General features: G+C 49.5%; 1 protein-coding gene across 6 annotated transcripts in view; it reads right to left on the bottom strand.

The window, feature by feature from the left end:
• The window catches only part of ARHGEF9 (Cdc42 guanine nucleotide exchange factor 9), a 204,560-nt gene that overhangs the window by 62,607 nt on the left and 121,233 nt on the right, over nt 1–20,720 (bottom strand). For all 6 annotated transcript variants that reach the window (XM_058814398.1, XM_058814399.1, XM_058814400.1 and 3 more), the window contains one exon: nt 504–683. In XM_058814398.1, coding sequence (XP_058670381.1) covers nt 504–683 — 180 coding nt within the window. The remainder of the gene's footprint in view (nt 1–503; nt 684–20,720) is intronic.

Genomic DNA, 20,720 nt, shown 5'->3' with positions numbered 1-20,720 from the left:
TCAGCCTTTCCAGCTGCAGCACGGTGTCAGTGACACAGGTGAGAGTGTTTCTGCAAGAAGGTTTTCACCTCAATCACACTTGACACAAATCCATTTTCCAGACTTGTTGCCACCATTGGCTCCAGGGTCAGACTTAAAATACCAAACACAATTTGTTATCCCAAAATCCCAAACACAATCTGTATACCCAAAATACCAAACACAATTTGTTATCCCGGGCCATAATAACAGCATGGACTTTTTTGGGCGGCCCAGCTCCAGTTCCAGTCATGGATCTCTCCCTCTTGGCACTGGCCATCAGAGGGGAAACAATTGTGTGCTGGGGAGGCAGCAGCAAGCAGAAACCTTCTTTGCTGCCCATGTTTTGGACAGAAAGCAGGCAAAGAAGTGGGAATCAGCATCAGCGAGAACAAACACCATAAAAACAGAGTGAGAGCTCAGTTCTTGATGTCCTGAGCATGGGCAGGGATTCCTTAGGGAGTAAAAAGCAGAAAATCACTCACCCTCACGAAGCTGGCGGGAAACCATCCTTCCTCATCGTCGATCTGACCCCACCACCAGTCCTTGTTGGAAGCATCCAGGACCTTGATGACGTCTCCTGCTTTAAACGCCAACTCCCGGTTGGCCATGGTGACGTGATCCCATACTGCCTCAGCACTGACAATGGAACCACCACTGATCAGCTTGGGGAGAGAAAGGCACAGTCAGGGAACGGCTGCAGCCCCAGCCCCTCACATGCACAGCAGCACAGCTCGCAGCCAAACCACATCTCCATGGCAGCCCCACCCTGCCCTGCCCTCATCCTGCTGCCAGCCATGCCAGGCAAGCTCCAGGTGCTGTGTCCGTGTCCCCCAAGCCTGGCACCTCCCCTCCCACTCCATACAGGCACATCTGTCAGGGACAATTCCACTGACACAATGTGCAATGCCCAAAAACAAGCAATGGTGTCCTGCAGAGGAATTTTCACTTTGGTTGAAATGTCAGAGGCTTTCCATGCAGATCCAAGCAAGGTTAGTGCACGTATTTAGAAGGGTTTGTTCAAAGTTAGTGCACATATTTAGAAGGGTTTTTTGAAAGTTAATGCACATATTTAAAAGGGGTTTTTGATAGTTAGTGCATGTATTTAGAGGGTTTTTTTTGAAACTGGAGGCTGCCTGTTTTAGTGCTGGTGATGTACTGACACCCCTCACTTGTGACACACTGCTGACCTGCCTCAGCCCAGCCAGCAGCACAGCCCAGGGCAACCCTGCTGCTCCTGGCTGTGGGGACAGGCTGCATGGAGCGGGTCATGGGCCCTGGACACTGGATGAGGCCAGCCTGGTGTGTGACAGGACCTCAGGAGCATCTCTGTGGAGCTCATGGAGCCTTAGAGGAACACCAGCACAGCCCAGGTCCCCTCTGTGACAGCCATGGAACTCCTGCTCCGTGCTGGCAGGAGGGAACATCCCAGCACTGGTGCCTTCCACACCATCAGCCATGCCCAGGACGGCCCCTGTCCCTCTGAGTGACAGCTGTGTGCTTTTAACAGAGCAATAAATTGTGTTTATGTGTTGCCCACTGCAGGCACTCTGTGCTGAGCACCGAGGCTGCCCCAGCAAACACAGATTGTCCCCATGTGCTAATCAGAGCCATCCTGGGCTCATTAGCTCTGCCACTGAGACACCCTGACCATGGACTTGGGCTGCCTCCTGGTCCCAGCTTGAGCTGACAGGGGCAAAGCTCAACCCTGTGGCCATTCCAGACCTTGCTGTGGTGAGGCTCTGGAGTCCCCTCAGCTGGGGGAGGAACACAGACACACAGACAATAACCCCTCACTGTGGGTGTGCAAGTGGAGAAACTCCTAATGCAAGTCTGGCATCCCCAAACCCCTGATAATCACTGCCTGCACAGTGAGAGCCTCAAGGAAACCTTTCAGCATAGCTACAGGTCCTCAGCATCAACAGAGAACACTGAAGGCATCCAGACAATCCAGTCAACAGATTAAAGGGCCTGATTTACCATTTGCCTTGGGCTGGCTCTCCTTTCCAACTCTGATCTTGGCTTTGGGACAGCTGGAGCTGCAGTCCCAGCCCTGCAGTTGTGGAGTCAGCAACACAAAGCAGCAAGACCTACAAGGCTTAACCTGGCAGTGCCTTTCATCCTCCAAACCCACACAGATCCAGTGGGCAGCAAAGCAAAGCTGTGTTCCTCCCACCTCCACTTTCACAAATTGTCCCTTCTAATTCAAAATCAGCTGCAGAAGAAATCTTTGTCCCCTTTGTGTGTCATACAGGGGATTGTCCACACCAGCCTCACAAGGTCCTGGACCAGGCACAGAAGAAGCCCTGAGGGGATGGCTGAACTCCTGGCTGAGGGCACCTCCTGCTTCACTGAGGGGCCATCCCACATCTGGGCTTTTGAGACACACTGGAGGCAGCTGGGCACCACAGGGTCCCCCCAAACCAGCAGCAGCTGCAGTCAGATGGTGATGGACGCCCAGATCAACCCAGAGCTGGCTCAGCAAAGCAGGGGAGCCACATCTGGAGAAGTTACAGAGACTGACTGTGACCCTAGAGCAACAGCTGGATGCTCAGAGGTGTTTCAGTGCCTCCTCCCAACCCCTTGCTCTGCTCCCAGTCAGGGTTCCTGGATGGTCTCATAAATAAAGATCAGTTTAAAGCACAGAGACCCCCAGGACAGATCTGGAGGGGATGAGACTTCAGAGCTGAAGAAACCCCACATTTGAGACCAGGTACCATTTATCTGTTCTTGTGCCTGGACTGAGCTCTTCTCCTTCCCCAGGCCTTCCCCTCTGCCATATTTATGGACACTGTCCAGGTGTGGTTTCCCAGGTAAGGAAGTTCTGCCCTTTTCCTTCCCCCAGGCACTTCACCAGCCCTTTCAGCCTTCCACATTCCCTGCCTGCATTTTTCTGGAACACAGATGACCAGAATTGCAAATACTATTCCCAAAGGGACCTTACCAGAGATTTGTGGAACAGCATGAAATATTTATTGCAGTGTCACAGAGATCTCCCAGTAATGCCTCACATGTCCCCCTTTCCCCACGGCCACCTCCCACCCGTGGCTCACAGGGATCCTGCACTCAGCTCCTCTCAGTAAATGCTGTAGAGTACGTTCTCTTTGGCTGGAAAATCAGTTTTCTTGTCAAAAAATGAACGGGGTTGGCCTGACACTTGTTCCTTTGTTAATGCCATTGGGTATTTCAGTCCCTTCTGCACTGATGAGGAACCAGGAACAGAGCTATTACGCAGGAGCCGTGTTCCTGCTGCTTCTGCTTCAGCTGACAGAGGCTCTGCTGTCACTTCACACACAGCCAGTTCTGGGCACAAACTGCCACAGAAACGTCACTGAGCCCAAACTTCAGAGGGACTGTGCTTCAAACCCTCCCAGCCTACTTTGCAAAAATCCATTGCCGAGCCCGAGGCACAAATCCCAGCTCTGAGGAGACACACAGGGACAGGGGGTCACACCTCAGACCTTTTGTGCTGAGGCCTGGAAGGTGCTTTCAGGGCATGTCAGGAGCTGGGGGGGCTTTGCAAGGTGTTCTTGATCTCAAGGAGAAAGGCTCCAAGTCCCTGGTTCCCACTGATCAGTGCCAGCAGGGCCCTGCCCAGCCCTGGCCCTTGCTCTCAGCTCAGAGAAGGGATCCACATCCCAGGAATCCTGCTAGCTAGCCTTGCCCTTTTGGAACACAAACCCAGCTCAGCCTGTACCAAAAGGACAGCGAGAACTGGAGCTCCAGCCATGCCACGTGCTGAGCCCATTGAGAGAATGTCAGGGCCTCAAATGAAAAGATCCAGTTTAATTTATCTCGCAAGACATCTTGCTGCATCCATGGAGCCATCCAGCCCTCTCAGGGCAGGGTTATGGAGACAGAACCTGACATCTGCAGCAGCAGGAGATGGCAAACTGGAGAAAGGTCAGCATGAAATATTATTTTTTCAGAGAATTCAACACAAGAGCTCACTGCACAAAGTTCACGTCTCTTGGCTTCAAGGCTGAGCTTAGTGCTGTGGTCAGAGATATTCAGCCAAAGAAATCCTTGGAAAGAACTTCTCTGCCATAAAGTCAGGTTCTCCCACACTGCAGCTGAGGGAGTCATCTGGACTCCCTGATAGCCAGTGAAGAGAAAGAAACACATCTGGAGTGTGATTCATGCTGGCTATTTCAGCAACCTACCTTCCAGCCAGGTGAATCATGCCCTACAATTCACTCTGTGTTTAACTGGCTGAGGCAGAAGTTTGCATTTCCCACATCTTAATCTTCATCCCATCTACGATTTGGCCATTGCCAAAACCAAAGAATGGAATTAAAGAATAATGATCACTATAGGAATAGTGAAATATTAAAGCACGCTGTCCCAGACAGAACAAATTTCTGAAGGGTGAAGGTTGATGGAAATAGTTATGTTCTCTGAAGAATTCACAAAATCTTAGCCTTGTAAATTTACAAAAATTGGAACTTAGGTATTTGGGAAAGTGTCCTACCCACAGGAAAAGAGAAGCAGTGAGAAGAAATGCAGCAGGTGACAAGGACATTTAGTGTGACATCCCCTGAACACTGCCTGTCTGCCAGGTGGAAGTTCTACTTCCTCTTAAAATCAATTATTCTTGTCAGTTGCTTGTTCAAAGTAAAGAGCCCAAAGAGAAAATCCCTCAATGGTTTCACCTGCTAACACGAGTGCAGCAATGCCCAGGAGCATTTGGGAACTACAGAGCTGAGAATAATGATTGCTGCTGTGCAGGAGCCTGCAGAGCACTTTGTGGGGTGCAGGAAAAACCTTCTCAGTGGGGAGAAGATGAACTCCTGGGATGTTGTGTGGGGTGGGCACCAGGCACTGCCCAACAAACACAGGGCACAGAGAGGAGGAGCCACTTCTACAGCCCAATGAATTTAATGAGGAAAAGAAAAAGGGCAAAAAGACCAGGCTCTGTCTGACTCCATGCACAGCTTAAGCACCCTGAGAACAGGGGGGATGATCCCTGAACCAGCAGCACCAGCTCAGCCTTCCCAGGCATTTCCCCCAGAGGTTTCAATGACAAACCCTCTCTCTAGAGATGCTCCTTCACTGCCAGCACCCCAGCACAACAGGTGAGAGCTTTACAACAGCAAAGCCAGAGGAAAGGAAGGAAACCATTGCTGCTGAAGGGCTGGGAGAGTTTTGCTTTCTCTTCCTGTCTGGTGGCATTTCCAGGATGGAACGTGGCCACTGAAAATCCAGAATTACATTAGAGGTGCTGCCAAAATAAAGTGACAACAACAACAAAGAGTAAAAAAGGTTTCAGGGGGCTCTGCAAGGCCCCAGCTCTGCCAGCTCGTGCCTGGGATGCTGAACTCAGTCCTTACCAAGGCTGGGAGAGCTCAGAAAGGTCCATCTGGCCAAAGATCCCCACTGCCTCACTCTCCCCTTGCACTTTGCAAAGCCAAAGGACTTTAAGGTGTCATTAATGCCACACAGGAGCTTTCAAGGAATAAAAAGGGGGTGCTCAAAAGTGGGAGTTTGACTCCAGATTTTACAACTTTCTCTTCTGGCCATGCCTTTGTGCCACCTTTATCAAGATAAGATAAATGTCCCCATCAAAGTAAGCAGGAAAATAAAGAATAAAAGGAGTAACAGGAGCAGGTCCCTGTTACAGGAGCTGGTGGGATCTGTCTGACCCTGCTACTGGAGCAAATCCACACGAGCCAAAGGAAAGGAAGGGAAGGGGAATGCCTCTCCCAGCTGTATCCACAGCACATCCTGATGAAAAAAGCCCAGGAACACCACCTAGGATGGCTTCCCAAAGCACGTTTACAGAGCCAGGGGTTACAACTCCTCCCAGGCCACTGCAAGGTTTAAATCCCTGAGCCATGACCCAGCTGTGCCCCTGCAGAGGGACTTTGCTCCTGCTCCACATGACAGAACCAACTGGAAAATGATTCTGGGGAATGGGTGAGCCTCTGCCTCCAATCTGGTGCATTTTCCCTGGCTCTGCTCACTTCCCAAGCCAGGATGCACAATTGGACAAGAACATCTGCTCCACCTCAGCCCCTGCCTTCAGTGAGGCAGTCGAGGATTAAACATCTTTGAGTGAAATCAGCCACTACTGCAACGTTTTGCTAAAAATTCTAAACACATCAACACTTGCTGGCTTCTTATGGGCCAGCCTGAAGAAGAAATTGGGGGCTTAGTGGTCCATGGAGACTGAAATGTGCACAAAAGGGCCATTCAAACCACTCTCACCTGTCCATTCCTCTTTCAGGGATAAATAATCACTGCAAGCCCACAAGATTCCAAGATCCTTTTCAGCAGAGAGCTTCTCAAGAATCCTAAATGCACTTTATGAAGAGCCACATTCACAAAAAAAAAAAAAACCTAAATAAATCTATCATCATTCACCATCTCCTTAGAAAACTTCAAGGACCTCAAAGTTTCCAGCACTGTGGTCTCTGGAATATGAATAATCTTTAAGGCAGGAAAGTGTTTCTCTATTAGATCATTTATTACTGCATCAGTAGAGTTGTAACAGTAAAAAATGAGAGCTCTGAGTAGTTCCCTTTCAAATCTGTGTTACATAAACTGTGTCCTCCTCCACGGGAGCAGGATGCAGGAATAGGAGCAGGCTGTGAGGGGAGGAGGCAGAAATGTGGTGAGTGGATGTCATTTGCTCAAATTGTTCTTGTACAGAGCTGCCCTTTGTTCAGACAACATCAAAGCCCTGTAAAACCACAATAGCATTTCCCACACTGTGCTCACCGGCCCTTCCACAGTGGAGGCAGCCAAAACAGCTTCAAAGAAGGATACTCAGAGGGTGTTCAGAGGAATCACTGCTGGGGGGAAGGACAGGGCCCAGCAGGGCTGCACAGAGCCCAAACAAGGGAGAGCAGGGTGATCCTGGAGGGGAGGCACTCACACTGTCAGTGCCACTAACACTGCACAGCCTGATGGGGCTGGGACATCCCAGTGCCATCCATTCCCAGCACAGCCATGCCCACCGAGTGAGGAGGGGAGCAGGGCATGCCCGGTGCCAGCCCCACACCCTGCAGCTCCTCCCTGCCAGGCCAGGGCTGCCCAGCTGACGGAGCAGAGCACAGGAGAACAGCCCCCAGCCCATCCTGCTGCACTCTGCTCTTGCATAATCTCCCCAGAGTCCCTTTGATGGTGTGTTTATTTTTAAACCTCTCGTCAGGAATTATACAAAGTGAATAATGCCCAATCTCGGTGAATGGCCCCACGGCTCATTCACAAACACAGGGGAGGGCAGCTCCACTTGATTTGCTCATTCTCTCAAGAGGTGCAATCACCCAAAGGTTAAGCACAAGTCAAAGAATTTCCCTTTCTGCTTTCAAACCCCTTGATGAATTTAACTAATGACTGGATTTCAGCTGAAAGAGGCTGATTGGAGTGAGAGTCTCCCATATCCCACATTCTGGGAAGGCAGCCACACTCAGTTGGAAGCTTTATCTATCTTTCATTTATCTGTATGTTATGTGAAGAGTCAGTACAGACAGAAAGGTTCCTAAGGACTGGCTTGTTCTGTTATTCATTGATTTCCATTTTCTTGAGAAGATCTCACCTGGCAGATAGGAAATCACCTGGCCTCAGCCAGGCTGCAGCAGCAGAGCCCAGGGGATGACATTAGTCTCATTTTCCACCTTATTGTGATTATTGCCCATGTCATTCCTATTAATAACAGCAGCCACAAGGCAGGGCCATGGATGGAGAGCTGAGTAAAAGCCTGGCAGCAGTGAGGAGGAGAATGGAAGGTGGTGAGGAGGCAGAGGGGCCCCACTGAAGCACAGCCCACGCAGGTGTGAGGTGTTGGGATGGAGCATATGTCACCCTAATTGCTCCCCAAGCCCTCCTGTGCATGGGGCACATCAACCTCCCCTTGCCTCATGACATATCTCTCCTGTAGAGTAATTACAAATAACCACTTGCCATCATCTTTTAACTCAGATAAATGATGGGACTGGGGCTGGAAGTCCAAGTTTGAACTGCTCCAGGGCAAGCAGCACCTTGAGCAAGCACAGCCAGGGCAGCTGCCAGGGCTGTGGGCAGGGGCTGTCAGCACAGATCCCTCACTGCAGCACTCAGCAGCAAACAATAAACACCCTCCAAGAGCCAAACCTACGATACTCCCACAAATCCCAGCCTCCTGCCCCCAGAAGGGACTCCTGACATTCCCAAGCCAAGGCCACAGCAGCCTCAAAGACCTGGAGACGTTCTGAAATCCCTCCTGAGCTGGGGGCTGGAGCTCTGATTTACACCCAGCCCAGCCTCAGTGGATGCTGCCTGGGGGTGGGGAGCAGTCAGGATTCAATCCCAAGGTGTGCTCCCAGTCCCACAAAGCCCTGTTGGAACTCAGGGCTTCCCTCTGGGTGCCCTGGAGGGCTCAAGCCCCTGGCTGGGGGCTCAGAGACCTTGGAACAGAGTCAAAAACACCTGAGCCTTTCATTTTAACCCATGGAGAAAATTATCAATTTTGTGTGAAGATTTACAAGGCAGAGAGTTTAAGTAGAATGATAGTTAGCTTGTCACAAGGTAGAAAAGTAGAATTTTGGGGATTTTAGAACAGGGGTTCAGAAGCCAAGATGGAGGGATTTGGGTGTGCCTTGTCTTTCTTCTTTCTTCTCCGTAGCCTCCATCTTCTGGGTGAAGGTGGCACTTTTGGATTGGTTTAGAGTAGAGACAGACTGTCTAACATAGGTGATAGATATTGGAAAATTATTGTAAATAAAGTACATGGAGTTTTAAGTATAAAAAGATAACACCACCTCTGGGGCAGTCAGTGTGCCACAGACAGACCTCAGAGGGTCAGAAAAAGAATGTTATAGATAACAGAGAATAAACAACAGCCAAAGAATCCTGACTCCTTCTTCAATCTCAGGGCTGGGAAAAAGAGACTTTCCAACACTCGGGGTCGCCTCGAGCACAGAGACCCCAGGACCAGCCCAGCAAGGACTGGGCCCAGTAACACTGAGGCACCATGAACAACCAGGAGGGACCTGGCACTCTCTCTGTCACCCAAGGGGCAGAGTAAGGCAGATAAGCAAACAGAATATTATTAAATAAATATATTACTAAATAGCTCTAAATTCAGCTCTGGGAATGTACAGAGAAGGACAAGATGCTGCTGGGGAATGCTGAGCACAGGGCTGAGGGACACAGCATGGACAAATAGCACAGACACCATCCTGAGCACCCCTATGCCCGTGGTGCAGCCAATCCACAGACTCAAAACCCCTCCAGGGATGACCAAGACTTGACTGGAAGTGTCAGGAATGCCAAATCCAGGCTCATTTTACCCCAAAAGCCTGTACTCATTCAAACTGGAAAGCAAACAACTTCCCTGCCATGGAGCACACTGTGGGAAAACCGAGTTCATCTGACCAAATGGTGTTTGAAAGGAGAGGAGATAAAATTGTCATTGCTCTGAGGAAAGCAAGAGTAACCCTCCTTTGAAAGGATATTTAAGTTAAAATGAACATCACCTGTTACTCTGGACATGGAATTTTCCAAAGCAGAAAGGAACTAAGGAGAAAATCACACAAATGACTCCCAGGGGATTGAATTATTTAACACAGCTCCCCACAAAGGGAACAACACATGGATCTGCTCATCCCAGACGTGGGATCTGTGTCCCAGCTCCCAGGCAAAGCTGGTGACACACAGCTAAGCCAGGAGAGATGGCACAGAGACACCAGGGGCACCAGAGCAGCCACTTCCCTCACCCAGAGCCAGCAGCTCCCAGGGAAATAAAGGGGCAGGAGCAGAACCCACTAAACTCTGTGTGGATACTCTGTCCTCTAAAAGCTGACACAGCTGGCCAGGTTTAAAAATCATGGGAGGAGATGAATTCAAATGCAGGACTAGGAATACAAACCAGGAACATCTCTCCTGGAGGCCAGGAACAGGGAAGCAGCTGCAAGAGCCCCTTTGTGACTGAGTCACTGCCATGTGCTCTAAAACCCCATTTGATAATGAAGCAGAGGCCTGGACTGTGTCATTTGGACCACAATGTATGAAACACATCCCCAGGAATCCTCAATAATGCATATATTGGTATTGCAGTAAGAGGCCAACATGGTAATATTAAAAAAAAGGATATTTTTAGTACTGAGGACTTGGAACTTAAAAAGTAGTGGCTGTTATTAGTGCAAATCTATGCCCAGGCTGGATTAAAGTCCAGATGAATGTATTACACTGATTAAATTCACCACCTGGGCTCCTTATTTGCTGTTCTCATCTCCTGGCTTCTCAGGGTAAGTCCCAGCAGCTCCCATCTAACAAAGTCCAGGGGGGGATTGTTGGCAGAGGAGGGCAATGACATCTACAAACGTTTCACAGACCCTGAGCTCACAGAAATTTAATTAAAGGAAGCACAAAAGGAGCAATGGCTGGAGAAGCAACACCTGGCCTCAGGAATCAGTACTTTTGGGTGACTGCAGGGGCAGTGAGAGCCTTTCCTCCCAAGCCAGGGGGAAGCAGAGCCCATTCAGCAAACCAAAGCCACCCAGTGAAAAATCCCATTAATTCCTCTTCCAGTAGCAAAAGGAAAAACCAGGATGAGCACCCAGAATGAGAAATGGCCAGACAAAGCTTTTTGCCACCAAAATGATGATATTCATGAGAATTATTCCAACAAAACCACAAGTCATCCTCAGATTTCGAGGATTCCAGCACGTGGACCAAAAAGCAGCCATGGGCATCCTGAGGGAGCACAGGGATGAGCAGTAAGGGCACAGCAAACCCAGCCAGGCACAGCTCAGGTCCTCACACCAACATCTCTCCCTCCATCCCCAGCTCTGAGAGGGCAAACAGGCAGGACTTGAGCAAAGCAGCTTCTCCCTTGAGCCGCTTGTTGAGCCAAAGCCTGTGGCATCCTCTGGCTCTCCCAGGACACTCTGGCCCATGTCCTGCCTCACCCAGAGCTGGAGAGCCCTGAGCACTCCCAGAGCAAACCCTGCCCTCCTGCTGGGGCACCTGGGGCAATGGAGAGCACAGGGGTGGCACTGCAAGGCCATTGAAAACATGGAGCCAAATTTTCGTTTCTCACCTCGTCCTGGGGACCTCACACACCACAGTAATGACTGGGTGCTCATTACAGGCACGGGATTGTCCTGCAGATTGCCATGGGATCATCTGAGCCTCTTACAGGGACACCTGGGGCAGGGGTGGCACTGCAGGGCTCTGTCACACCCCACCTTTGTCCCTGGCTTCCAACAGTGACAATCCAGCTGACACCACGCTCTTATTCCCATCACTATTGCCTCCTCAAAGCTGAGGGGACAGTGCTGGCTGGGAAGGCTGTCGTTACAGGAAGGGAATTGTCACTGTGATATTTTATGAAAAATCCTTTTGCCAGGATTTCTACTCCTGGGAAGCTGGGAAGCTTCAGCTTCTCCCTGTTTTGTTGTTTTGGAATGTGATTTGGAGAAGTGTTTATCTAATGTGTGAGTTGTTTTAATTTAATTACTATCTCAGTCCAGCTGTGTCAGGACTCTGGTCAGTCACGGGTTTTTTATTATTTTTTCTTTTATAGCCTTCTAATGTATTTTTTTTCTTTAGAGTAGTTTTAGAATATAATATAGTATGATATTATATAATACAGTATGATATGATATAATAATATATCAGCCTTCTGAGAACATGGAGTCCAATTTTCATTTCTCTCCTCGTCCTGGGGATCTCACCACATCACAGTAATGACTGGGTGCTCGTTAGAGGCATGGGATTGTTCTGAGCCTCTTACAGGGACTGGCCAGATTAGCACAGGGATGCATGTGCAGCCTTCCACCTCTAAGCTGCTTTGCTCAGCTCAGCCTGGCCATGAATGGAATCATGGCTGATGGCTTCTCACTTTTCATGGACAACTGCCATGGCCAAGATGTCCCTTCAGTGGGAGTAACTCAAGGCAGCCACTGGCTACAGCCTCCTCCCTCAGCTGGGCTTGGATGGCACTGCCACAGGATGGAAAGCTCAGATCAGGGGTTTTTCCAAGCCATCACCACATTCTGACCCAGGAGTTCCCCCCCAGCCCCCTGGGCTGCTCAGGAGCCAGCAGCAATGCAGGCACAGTGAGAACAGCCACGAGCATTCCCATCTGCCAGCCCCACAGCTGCTGCACAGCCCCACACCCTGAGAGAGGTTGGGATGGCCAGGGACTCCACCAGGACACATCAGTGTCACCTCATCCTGTAGGGAGACACAGTATGCGTGAATGAAGGTGGTATAGAATGTAATCTTATCCCCTAAAGAGTTGCAGCTGAACCAATTACTAAAGATTAGGAGCAGGCCTGATGTTAACAGGCCACACCTGCAGCCGATAAGAACAGTGTTATAAAAGAGTGGATTGGTGGCATCTGGAGTGAGATGGCTGCTGCAAGGACCAGGAAGAGTCAGTGCTTAGAAGAAGTACAAAACTCTGGTGATATGGAATCCTTGCACTGTAATGATAATAGAACTCTTGAAATATAAGACAACATCATCCACTGTGTAATTGTCCCCTTCCCCTCTCTCCAGGTCATGCTGCACAGGACACAAGCAAGAGCTGTCCCTTCCCTGTCCCACTTCACCTCATCAGGGGCCACATTTGCTGCCTGCTGCACCTGGATGGTGCTGGAGAGACCAGCTCTGCACCAAGATAATTCTATTCAAAGTCTAGAGGGCAGAGCTGTCACAGATGAAGTATGTCTGTGTATTATCTGTTGGCAAACACGGGATGTAATGGCAGCCACTCAACTTAATGGCTCAAATTCCAGCTCCTCCAAAGGAGCCCATTGCCCTGCATGTAATCACAGAATGTATTTAAAAGTATAATTTTCATCCAAAAGGACCAGAGCTGGAGCAATATGACTCATGCAGCTCCCTGTGCATTGGGAAACATGTCAGGAAGCCTGGGAATTTGTGAGCCCATTGCCATCTGTGTAGAAACTGGGCTGTGGACACAATTCTTCAAACCATTCCTGCGGCATCCCTGGGAGCCTGGAGGCTGCTGGGCCCCCACACTGGGCCTTTGCCTCTGCACCCAAGGGAGCAGAAACACTCTGAAGCACAGGGATACAATTACTAAAGAGAAAGGCAATGGAATTAAAAGGCATCTCTCCCCATGTACCTATTCCAGCACTCCAGAGCTCCACAGTTACAGCTGCAAACTCAGCTCCATTTCTGCCATAACAAAATCATCTCCACAGCATAATTAGTGTGCTCGTGTTAAAATGGTACAAATGCAGGGGAAGAGGCATCCAAATATGATTTGTTTTTCAAGACAACATGATGTTTTCCCTGGCTAATAGATTGGATTCATTAAGGAATAACAAGAGCCAAGCACCACTTGCAGCAAACCTTGCTGCTTTTAGCAGTGAATTATCCATCCCCAGATTGGTTTGCACACTATGCTTTTTTACCTGCTATGACTTGACAACCTTTTTTAGTCTAACCTGCCTACACATGGCTTGCAAAATATCTCTTCTGTAACTACTGCTTAAAATCCTGCTTTTTCCTAATTTCCTTAATGGCTCAATTAAGTCCCCAGCACTGTTCTGCTCTGGGACTGGATGACTTCCACATTCACAAGCAATTTTCAAGGTACTTGGACAATTTGTGTGAGCAGGTATTTGCACTAGGATTTGCAACACTCTCTCGGGGCAAACATCTGAGTTGTCTGAAGGGGTTTTGAATGAATAATTTCCTGTGTTATCCACCTTCCTCTAGAAATAACGCTCCATCTGTTCATGGAACAGTTCCCTTCTCTTACCCAGGCAGGAGGAAGGTCACGCAAGGGAAAGAAAAATTTGCTCATCCCCAACGCCCTCCAACAAAACACAAGGCACGTACCTGGCCAAGGTCATTAAGCAGTCAGGGGAAGAAATACAGCTGTCAGGTTAAGGGGAGTGAGTAATCACCCAGTGCATCATTGCTGCGACAAGCACCTCGAGACACGGGCTGGAGTCACAACATGTCCTGTGCAATTAATCACTAATCACAACCTGCTACAGAGAAGGCAAATGGCAACTCCAGAGGTGAACCAAAATGTTACCTTCAAAACACCTAAGCTTAAAAAAACCCCAAATCTGAAAAAACTCAACTGTCCAAGCTGAGGGAAAGGCAAATGGAGTGTGTATAAAATGCCCAGCAGCCTCTGGGTGGGAAGCAGCTCCTCTGGGCCGTGATTCACCCCAGAAGAACTGGCAGCAGCAGAGCCCATGTGGAGCTCATCCCTGGCTGTGCTGTTGTGGAAGATCTGTCCTTTCCCTGGCCTGTCCCACTGCCTGCTCTACAGAACCTGCAGTGGCTTCCATGAGAACAGCAGGGCTCTGCTCATCCTCCCTGGCTCCCTGTGCAGAGCTCTGCCTGCCCTGGGCTCTCTCCTCCTGCATGTCTGGGATAACCACTGGCAGTAAACTGGTCACTCACAGCAGCTGGATAGCCCTGGACCCAGGAGCACTCACAGTCACAGAGTTGCCAAATCATTAAGGCTGGAAAACAACTCCAAGGTCATCAAACCCAACCTTTGACCAGATGCCACCACACCATGGGGTGCCAGAAAGGAGCAGGGTAAATGCAAGTGCTGCTCTGGCTTCAGCTCAGAAATGATCCAGGAGCCTCAGGGACAGCTGGGCTCCTATTCTGAAGAAATGCAACCAACTTCCCTCTCAGTCACACCTCCAAAGCCTCTGGTGGAAATGAGCCTCCAGGAGAAGCTCTTGGATGGAGGTGATGCATTCCTGGGCTGGAGCATCTGATCCATCCCCCAGACTGCCCAAATTGCAAGAGGTTCTTGCTGTTCCCTGCTTGGACAGGGCAGGGAGAGGCTGGGATTTCCCTCCTGCACCCAGATGAGCACAGCCAGCCTCGTGTGAGGCTTTGTCCTTACTGGGGAGTGACACCAAAGTCCATGGGAGCTCCTGGGAGCCCATGTCCATCAAACACCTCAGGCTCTTCCCTCAAGGAACACCCAACCCTGGTGGCTGATGGACAATTTCAGTGCTGCTTTCCATTCCTACAGCAAAACTGGAGTAAAGCATGAATGGCAATCCAGGAGGTTGGCACACACAGGTACAGAGAGATGTGAGAGCACACAGAGCTTGGGTCTGCATTGAAACGTGCCCAAATGGAGCTGTCAAGGCTGAGTCCAAGGAATTCCCATCCAAGGATCCACTCAGGCTCAGCCTCAGCTGTTCCATATATTATCTGCCTGGCAAGCAGTCTACACTCAATTATATCCAGTCTATAATTATTATTCCTTTCAGACACCGGTTTTCCCACTGCAGAACATTGGGAAAGGATGCCTTAAAGGATTGGTACTTCTAGGACAGGAATACCCACAGAAGAGACCAAATAACAAAGGTGGGAGATTCTGACCTAATGGGAAATCTCCAGCTCTTCTCAGTGTGATTTTTTTTTTTCAGTTAATAGCAGAAGCTGAGTGTGTGAGCTTCCCTCAGATGTTCCATGGGGTGTCCAGGTCATACCAACCACACCATGGACGGGACAAGCATGGCAAAGGGATCCACCCAGGGAATTCACAGGGATTTTGCAATGCAGTGCCACAGGAGATTACATTAACTGATAGTGAAATATACCCAGATCTCTGAAATAAAACTTTAGCTGGAGTTATTTTGACTAATTGCTGAAAATCAGAGCATGTACCCTCACTGCTCTGCAGCCCATTTCACTCCTCTCTCTATCACTGGAGCAATTTCCAAATATTCCCAAGGCTATGCCAAGTCCTGCCTCACTCTCAAATGTACCATCATTAAGAACTGATTCTGCTCTTTGAAAGCATCCAAGATGTTCTCTCCAGGAAAGTGCTTGCTAAGTACCCTCCTGAAGACATCTGTAAGGAATTTTTACTACTGGCCTAGATATTTACTTCACCTGGAAGAATTAAGTGGCTCTAAGGAGCTTTTAGTAGAAGTAAATCCTCATTTAAACAAGCCCCAGGAAAGTGGACAGGGAGTTCCAATTGCCTCATTTGCTTTTGTTTTATGACCCACTCAGAAGAAAAGAAACAGGGAAGATGGAATGTGATCTGTGTCTCCCAGGTTTCTGTTGCTATTCCACACCTCACTCCTCAGTGCTCTTCTCTCCTCCAGCACTGCCATGGAAACAATAAATTCTCCTACTCTCACAAATTTGCACAATCATTTTTTATGGTCAGTGCTGCTCAAGAAAGGAGCTGCCTCCCTGGAACTGCACAGCTGGGGCAGCCAGGGTGTGCATCTGAAGGAAGAACTTTGGAAAAGAGAAACTGGAGATGTGGCCAGTGGCAACAGGGGTGGGATGGGCAATGGGGCCAGTGCCTGCACGGTCAGGCGTGATGGACAAACCCCTTCTCCTTCCTGTTTCATCTGTAATAGCTGGAGTCAGGCAGAACCTGGACATCCCAAAAGCATGGAGAGGTTCTTCCTTGGGTTTATTTGGGTTGGTTTCCTGGCTCACATCCTGTGTTTCCTGGAGCTGGCACAGGTGGGAGAGGCTGTCCCAAGTCTGCTGTTACCCCACAGGAGATGGCATGGTTTCCACATCAACATGATGGAAAAAAAGGATAATTTCCCCTCCAGTTCAGCTGCAGTCTTTGATAACCTGGATCACAGCCTGAGTCTGCTGTCACACAGGTTTAGGATCCTGTGATGCAGCACAAAGCAATAAAAAACAAGTGCAGAAACCAAAGCCAACATTTGCTGTGGTCTTTGATAGCTTTCCATGTCCAGGGCAGTGTGGAAGAGGTGATGCTCTCCCTGACATTCTCTGCTGATATCAAACAGGCAAACCTTGGGAATGCATCTGAGAGCTGAGAAACAGCTGATAAACAGGAAGGAAACTCATTCCAACCCCAAATTCAATGGGAGAGATGCTCCCAGGGCCAGGAATCACAGGAGCAGCAGAGACAGGGAGTCAGAGAGGAGCTGGGAATGCACTGAAATGAGAGCAAGATCCATGGGAGGCTGCAACATTCCCTCCTCCATGGCTTGTTCTGCACCAAGCAACTCATTCCAGACAGATATCGACAGCGTGGGAGGCATTCAGAGAAAAAGCAACAAATTTTATCAGAGGTTCTGCAAGGATTAATACCCAGGAAAAGATTAAACCCGTTAAAAGCTCAGCTAAACTCCCATTTCAGAGCCTGCTAACAGAGCTTCAATGGTTCCAGAGAGGTATTAGTTATGTATAATGGGGAGAGCTGGGAGTCTGAAATGGAGAAAGGCTCCGTTTTAACCATCTGAAAGGAAAACACCAACAAAGGATTTCAAACAGAGGATCATCAAGGTGAGAAATATAAAATCAATTAAGGAATTTTCCCAAAGCAGTCCAGGAGGGCTGGAGGGAGCAGAGCCAGGGGAGAGCCCCTCTCTGCATCAGGAACCAGAACTCTCTGAGCCATGAGAGCTCTGGATCCACCTACCCCAGCAGCCCCAGCCTCCCTCCTGGAAGGAGCACAGTGCTGCCAAAAACTTGTGGCAATTCCTTCAAATCCTCCCTTCTTTTTGTGCCTGTGGCTTTTTGGGTGTTCAACCTCACCTTTTCCCACCCTTCTTGGAATTCACTTGTCCCAAAAAGTACCCAAGTACTTGGACACATCCTCTTTGTCTCCTTAAAAAGGCAAAAATAATCCCATCCCTGTTATTTATTACACTCCTTGGAAATGTAGCTCCTCAAACAACTTTTAACTCAAATCACCAGCCAGTAAATCCAGAGGACATTTGTCAATGTTTCAAAGGCACTTTAGTGCCCAAAATAGCCTTAATTAAGTAAGACTAGACATAAATACCAGAGGATATTGCAATAAAGGTGTCTACATTATCACCAGTGCCAGCTTAGAACACTGTTGCACTGGACAAAGCCCCTGGGGTCACTCAGAGGAAGAACTGGGAATAATTTTCGCACTTAGAGCAGGAGGAATTGAAATCCAGATTAGGTGCTGAATCTGCTGAATGAAGGCTTTGGCACAGGTGTGCTCAGGGAGCAGCAGCCACCCAGGGGAAAGGAAAGTTTTCCTGGATTCAGCATTCCTGTTTCACAAGGGGATGGAAAGAGAAAATAAAAGCACCTGCTTTTCTGTGAGCTCTGGACACTGGGAACACATTTTCCAGGAGCTCCTGAGTCCATCCAAAGCTGCTGTCTCAGGTGTGCACAGGCTGGGGGCACCTGTGGCTACCCAAGGGGACCTGTGCACGCTGTCACCTGGCACAGGACCTAAGGACACACTTCCCTGGGGGGCACAGGTCTGGCACAAGGAAAGGCACAAGCTTGCAGTGCCCAGAGACTAGGAGAGGATGAAGTCTCATGGGAGAACCTCCTTTACCTTCAGTCCTTTTCCTGTTAGTTCTGCTGCACATGCGGGGAAAGGAGGATTCCTCAGAGCTTCTGGGGATGGCAGCACTGTCCCCACTCAGTCCCCACTCTCCAGCCAAGGACATGCACCAGAGCAGCCAAACCCATAACCAATCAGCCAAAACCAAAGCTGTTCCTGCTGATGGCACCTTGAATTCTCCTGCAGCAGCCCCAGTGTAACCCACTCCATCCTGGAGCCACAGCCCCAGGGAAAAACCCTCAGTTCCCCACCTGCCAATGTCTGACCCCCTCCAAGTGCCAACAGCTGAGACTCCAAGACCTCTTGGTGCTGAAGGCAGCAGAGAGTTTGGAAATCTCATTAAGAGCCCTGAAGCACAGTCATTATTTCCCAGGGCTCCTTTTGGCTGCAGGTAATTGCTGCAGGCACACGGGACCAAGGCAGGCAGCTGTGGATCACAAGTCTCACCAAGGTTTGTCAGGTCGTGGCCATCACCACGCAGGAGCTGGTGAGCCACAGCTCCAGCTCATTAAAACTGCAGGAGCAGAGCATTCAGCAGGTCTGAGCACAATTACCCAAGGGAGAATTTTGCCAGGACACTGTGACTTAGCCCAGTGCTTTGTGCACAATGCACTGAAGGAGTTTAATTGTCACCGCTGATGGGAGCCCAGTCTGTGACTCATCCCCAGCACACAGGGGCTGCTTTCCCACTCCTGATTCACTTCCAAGGCCACCATTCTACCACCAGGACCATGCTGGGAAGGGGAAATGTCCTCTGCATCTCAGGACACCAGGCTGGATGCATGGTTTCCCTTTGGGTCCATCTCCAACAGCTACCAGGGCAACTGGAGCCAGAGCCAGCAGTGGGGGCTGGAATTTGGGAGGAGTCCTCAGGAACTGGAGGTTTTTTCCTGACATAAAATAATGTAGTCTTTATATGTGCATCTTCTGATTCTTTCAAGCATTTAACTTCTAAAATTGACTTGGGCTTTATTTAATCTTTTAAACACCAAAAAAACCCCGAGTTAAAAATGTCATAACAAGGGGAAAAAAAAGGAACAAAAAAGCGTAACTGCTTGAGTTATGCTCTTAGACATTTGTCAGCATAATTTTACTCCTTCCAAAACACAAACCCTTTCCAAATGGTGAGCAAGGTTTCAGTCTGAAAGCTGCAAGGTCAGAGTAACACAGGTTTGTGTTATGTGAATGAGCTCCCTCCCCACACACACCTTTGGAGTGGCCATTCCCAACTCTTCCCCCCAGATCAATCCTGTCAAATGAATTCATCAGCAAGGACAGATTTTTTTTTCCCTGGCTACTGTGCGTTAATTAGCGCAAGGGTTGCCATGGGAACCCAGCAACACTCGTTAGCACCACAGAGCTCCCCATGCTGGAGTGAACGTGGGCAAGAGCAGCAACAGCCAGAGCTGGGGACGTGCTGCAGCCAGATTGGCTCTGATGGAGGCTCTGACGTCCCTATGCTCAGTGCAAGTTGGGAAAACTTCTAAAAACGTGGATATTGCAAGGATCTGTGGTGGTGGGACAAGGGGAAATGGCTTTAAGCTGAAGGGGAGTGGATTTAAAGGGAATATTGAGAAGAAATTCTTCCCTGTGAGAGTGGGCAGGTCCTGGCACAGGTGCCCAGAGCAGCTGTGGCTGCCCCTGGATCCCTGGCAGTGCCCAAGGCCAGGCTGGACACTGGGACTGGGAGCAGCCTGGGACAGTGGGAGGTGTCCCTGCTATGGCAGGGATGAGATGGGACGAGCTCTAAGGTCCCTTCCAACCCAAATCCTTCTGGGATTCTGTGACATCAGGACCAGTTACTGTGAGGGTCAGAGCCTGTGGAGCACAAGCTCCATTTTCCTGATGTTTTAACAAACACAATTTAGGACTCTGGCAGGAATCAAAGTGAAGCAAAACAGGTTAAGCTGAGAGTGTATGAAAAAAGCTCAGGCATGTGCCCAGCCCCAGGCACTCACTGCAAATAGTTATCAATAATTATCAATAAACCTTGCCCAGCTGAAAGCCTGTGGCACAAACTGCTGTCAGCAGCAGGCTGAGCCATGGCAGTGACCAGGCTGCTCTGGAGGGTCCCAAACACCCCCTCCCTGGAGGGATCCCCACTCCCAAGCCTCTGTTCCTCTGGACCAGACACTCCTCCTAAGAGCCTGGATGGTGCTGGGATCATTCCACAGCTGCTGGTTCCTTGCCCTGAAGCAGTTCTGCTCAGCAGCTCTGTCCTCAGAGCACTCACAGAGCAGCTCCTGCTCCACCAGCACCCAGCCAAGGCTCTCTGTGCTCACCTGCACAGACACACCCTTCATTGCCCTGTCCTTGTCCCTGTGGAATTCCATTCCTGTGCAATGCTGCCCATCAGTCTGCCCAGTCCTGTCCCCATGACATTTTCTGAAAAATCCCTTTGCCAGGATTTTTTCTCCTG

This window comes from Ammospiza caudacuta, chromosome 14 (assembly GCF_027887145.1).
Source record: "Ammospiza caudacuta isolate bAmmCau1 chromosome 14, bAmmCau1.pri, whole genome shotgun sequence".
NCBI lineage: Eukaryota > Metazoa > Chordata > Aves > Passeriformes > Passerellidae > Ammospiza > Ammospiza caudacuta.
The sequence above is the reverse complement of the archived record's forward strand: the minus strand, read 5'-3'. Positions and strand labels throughout refer to the sequence as shown.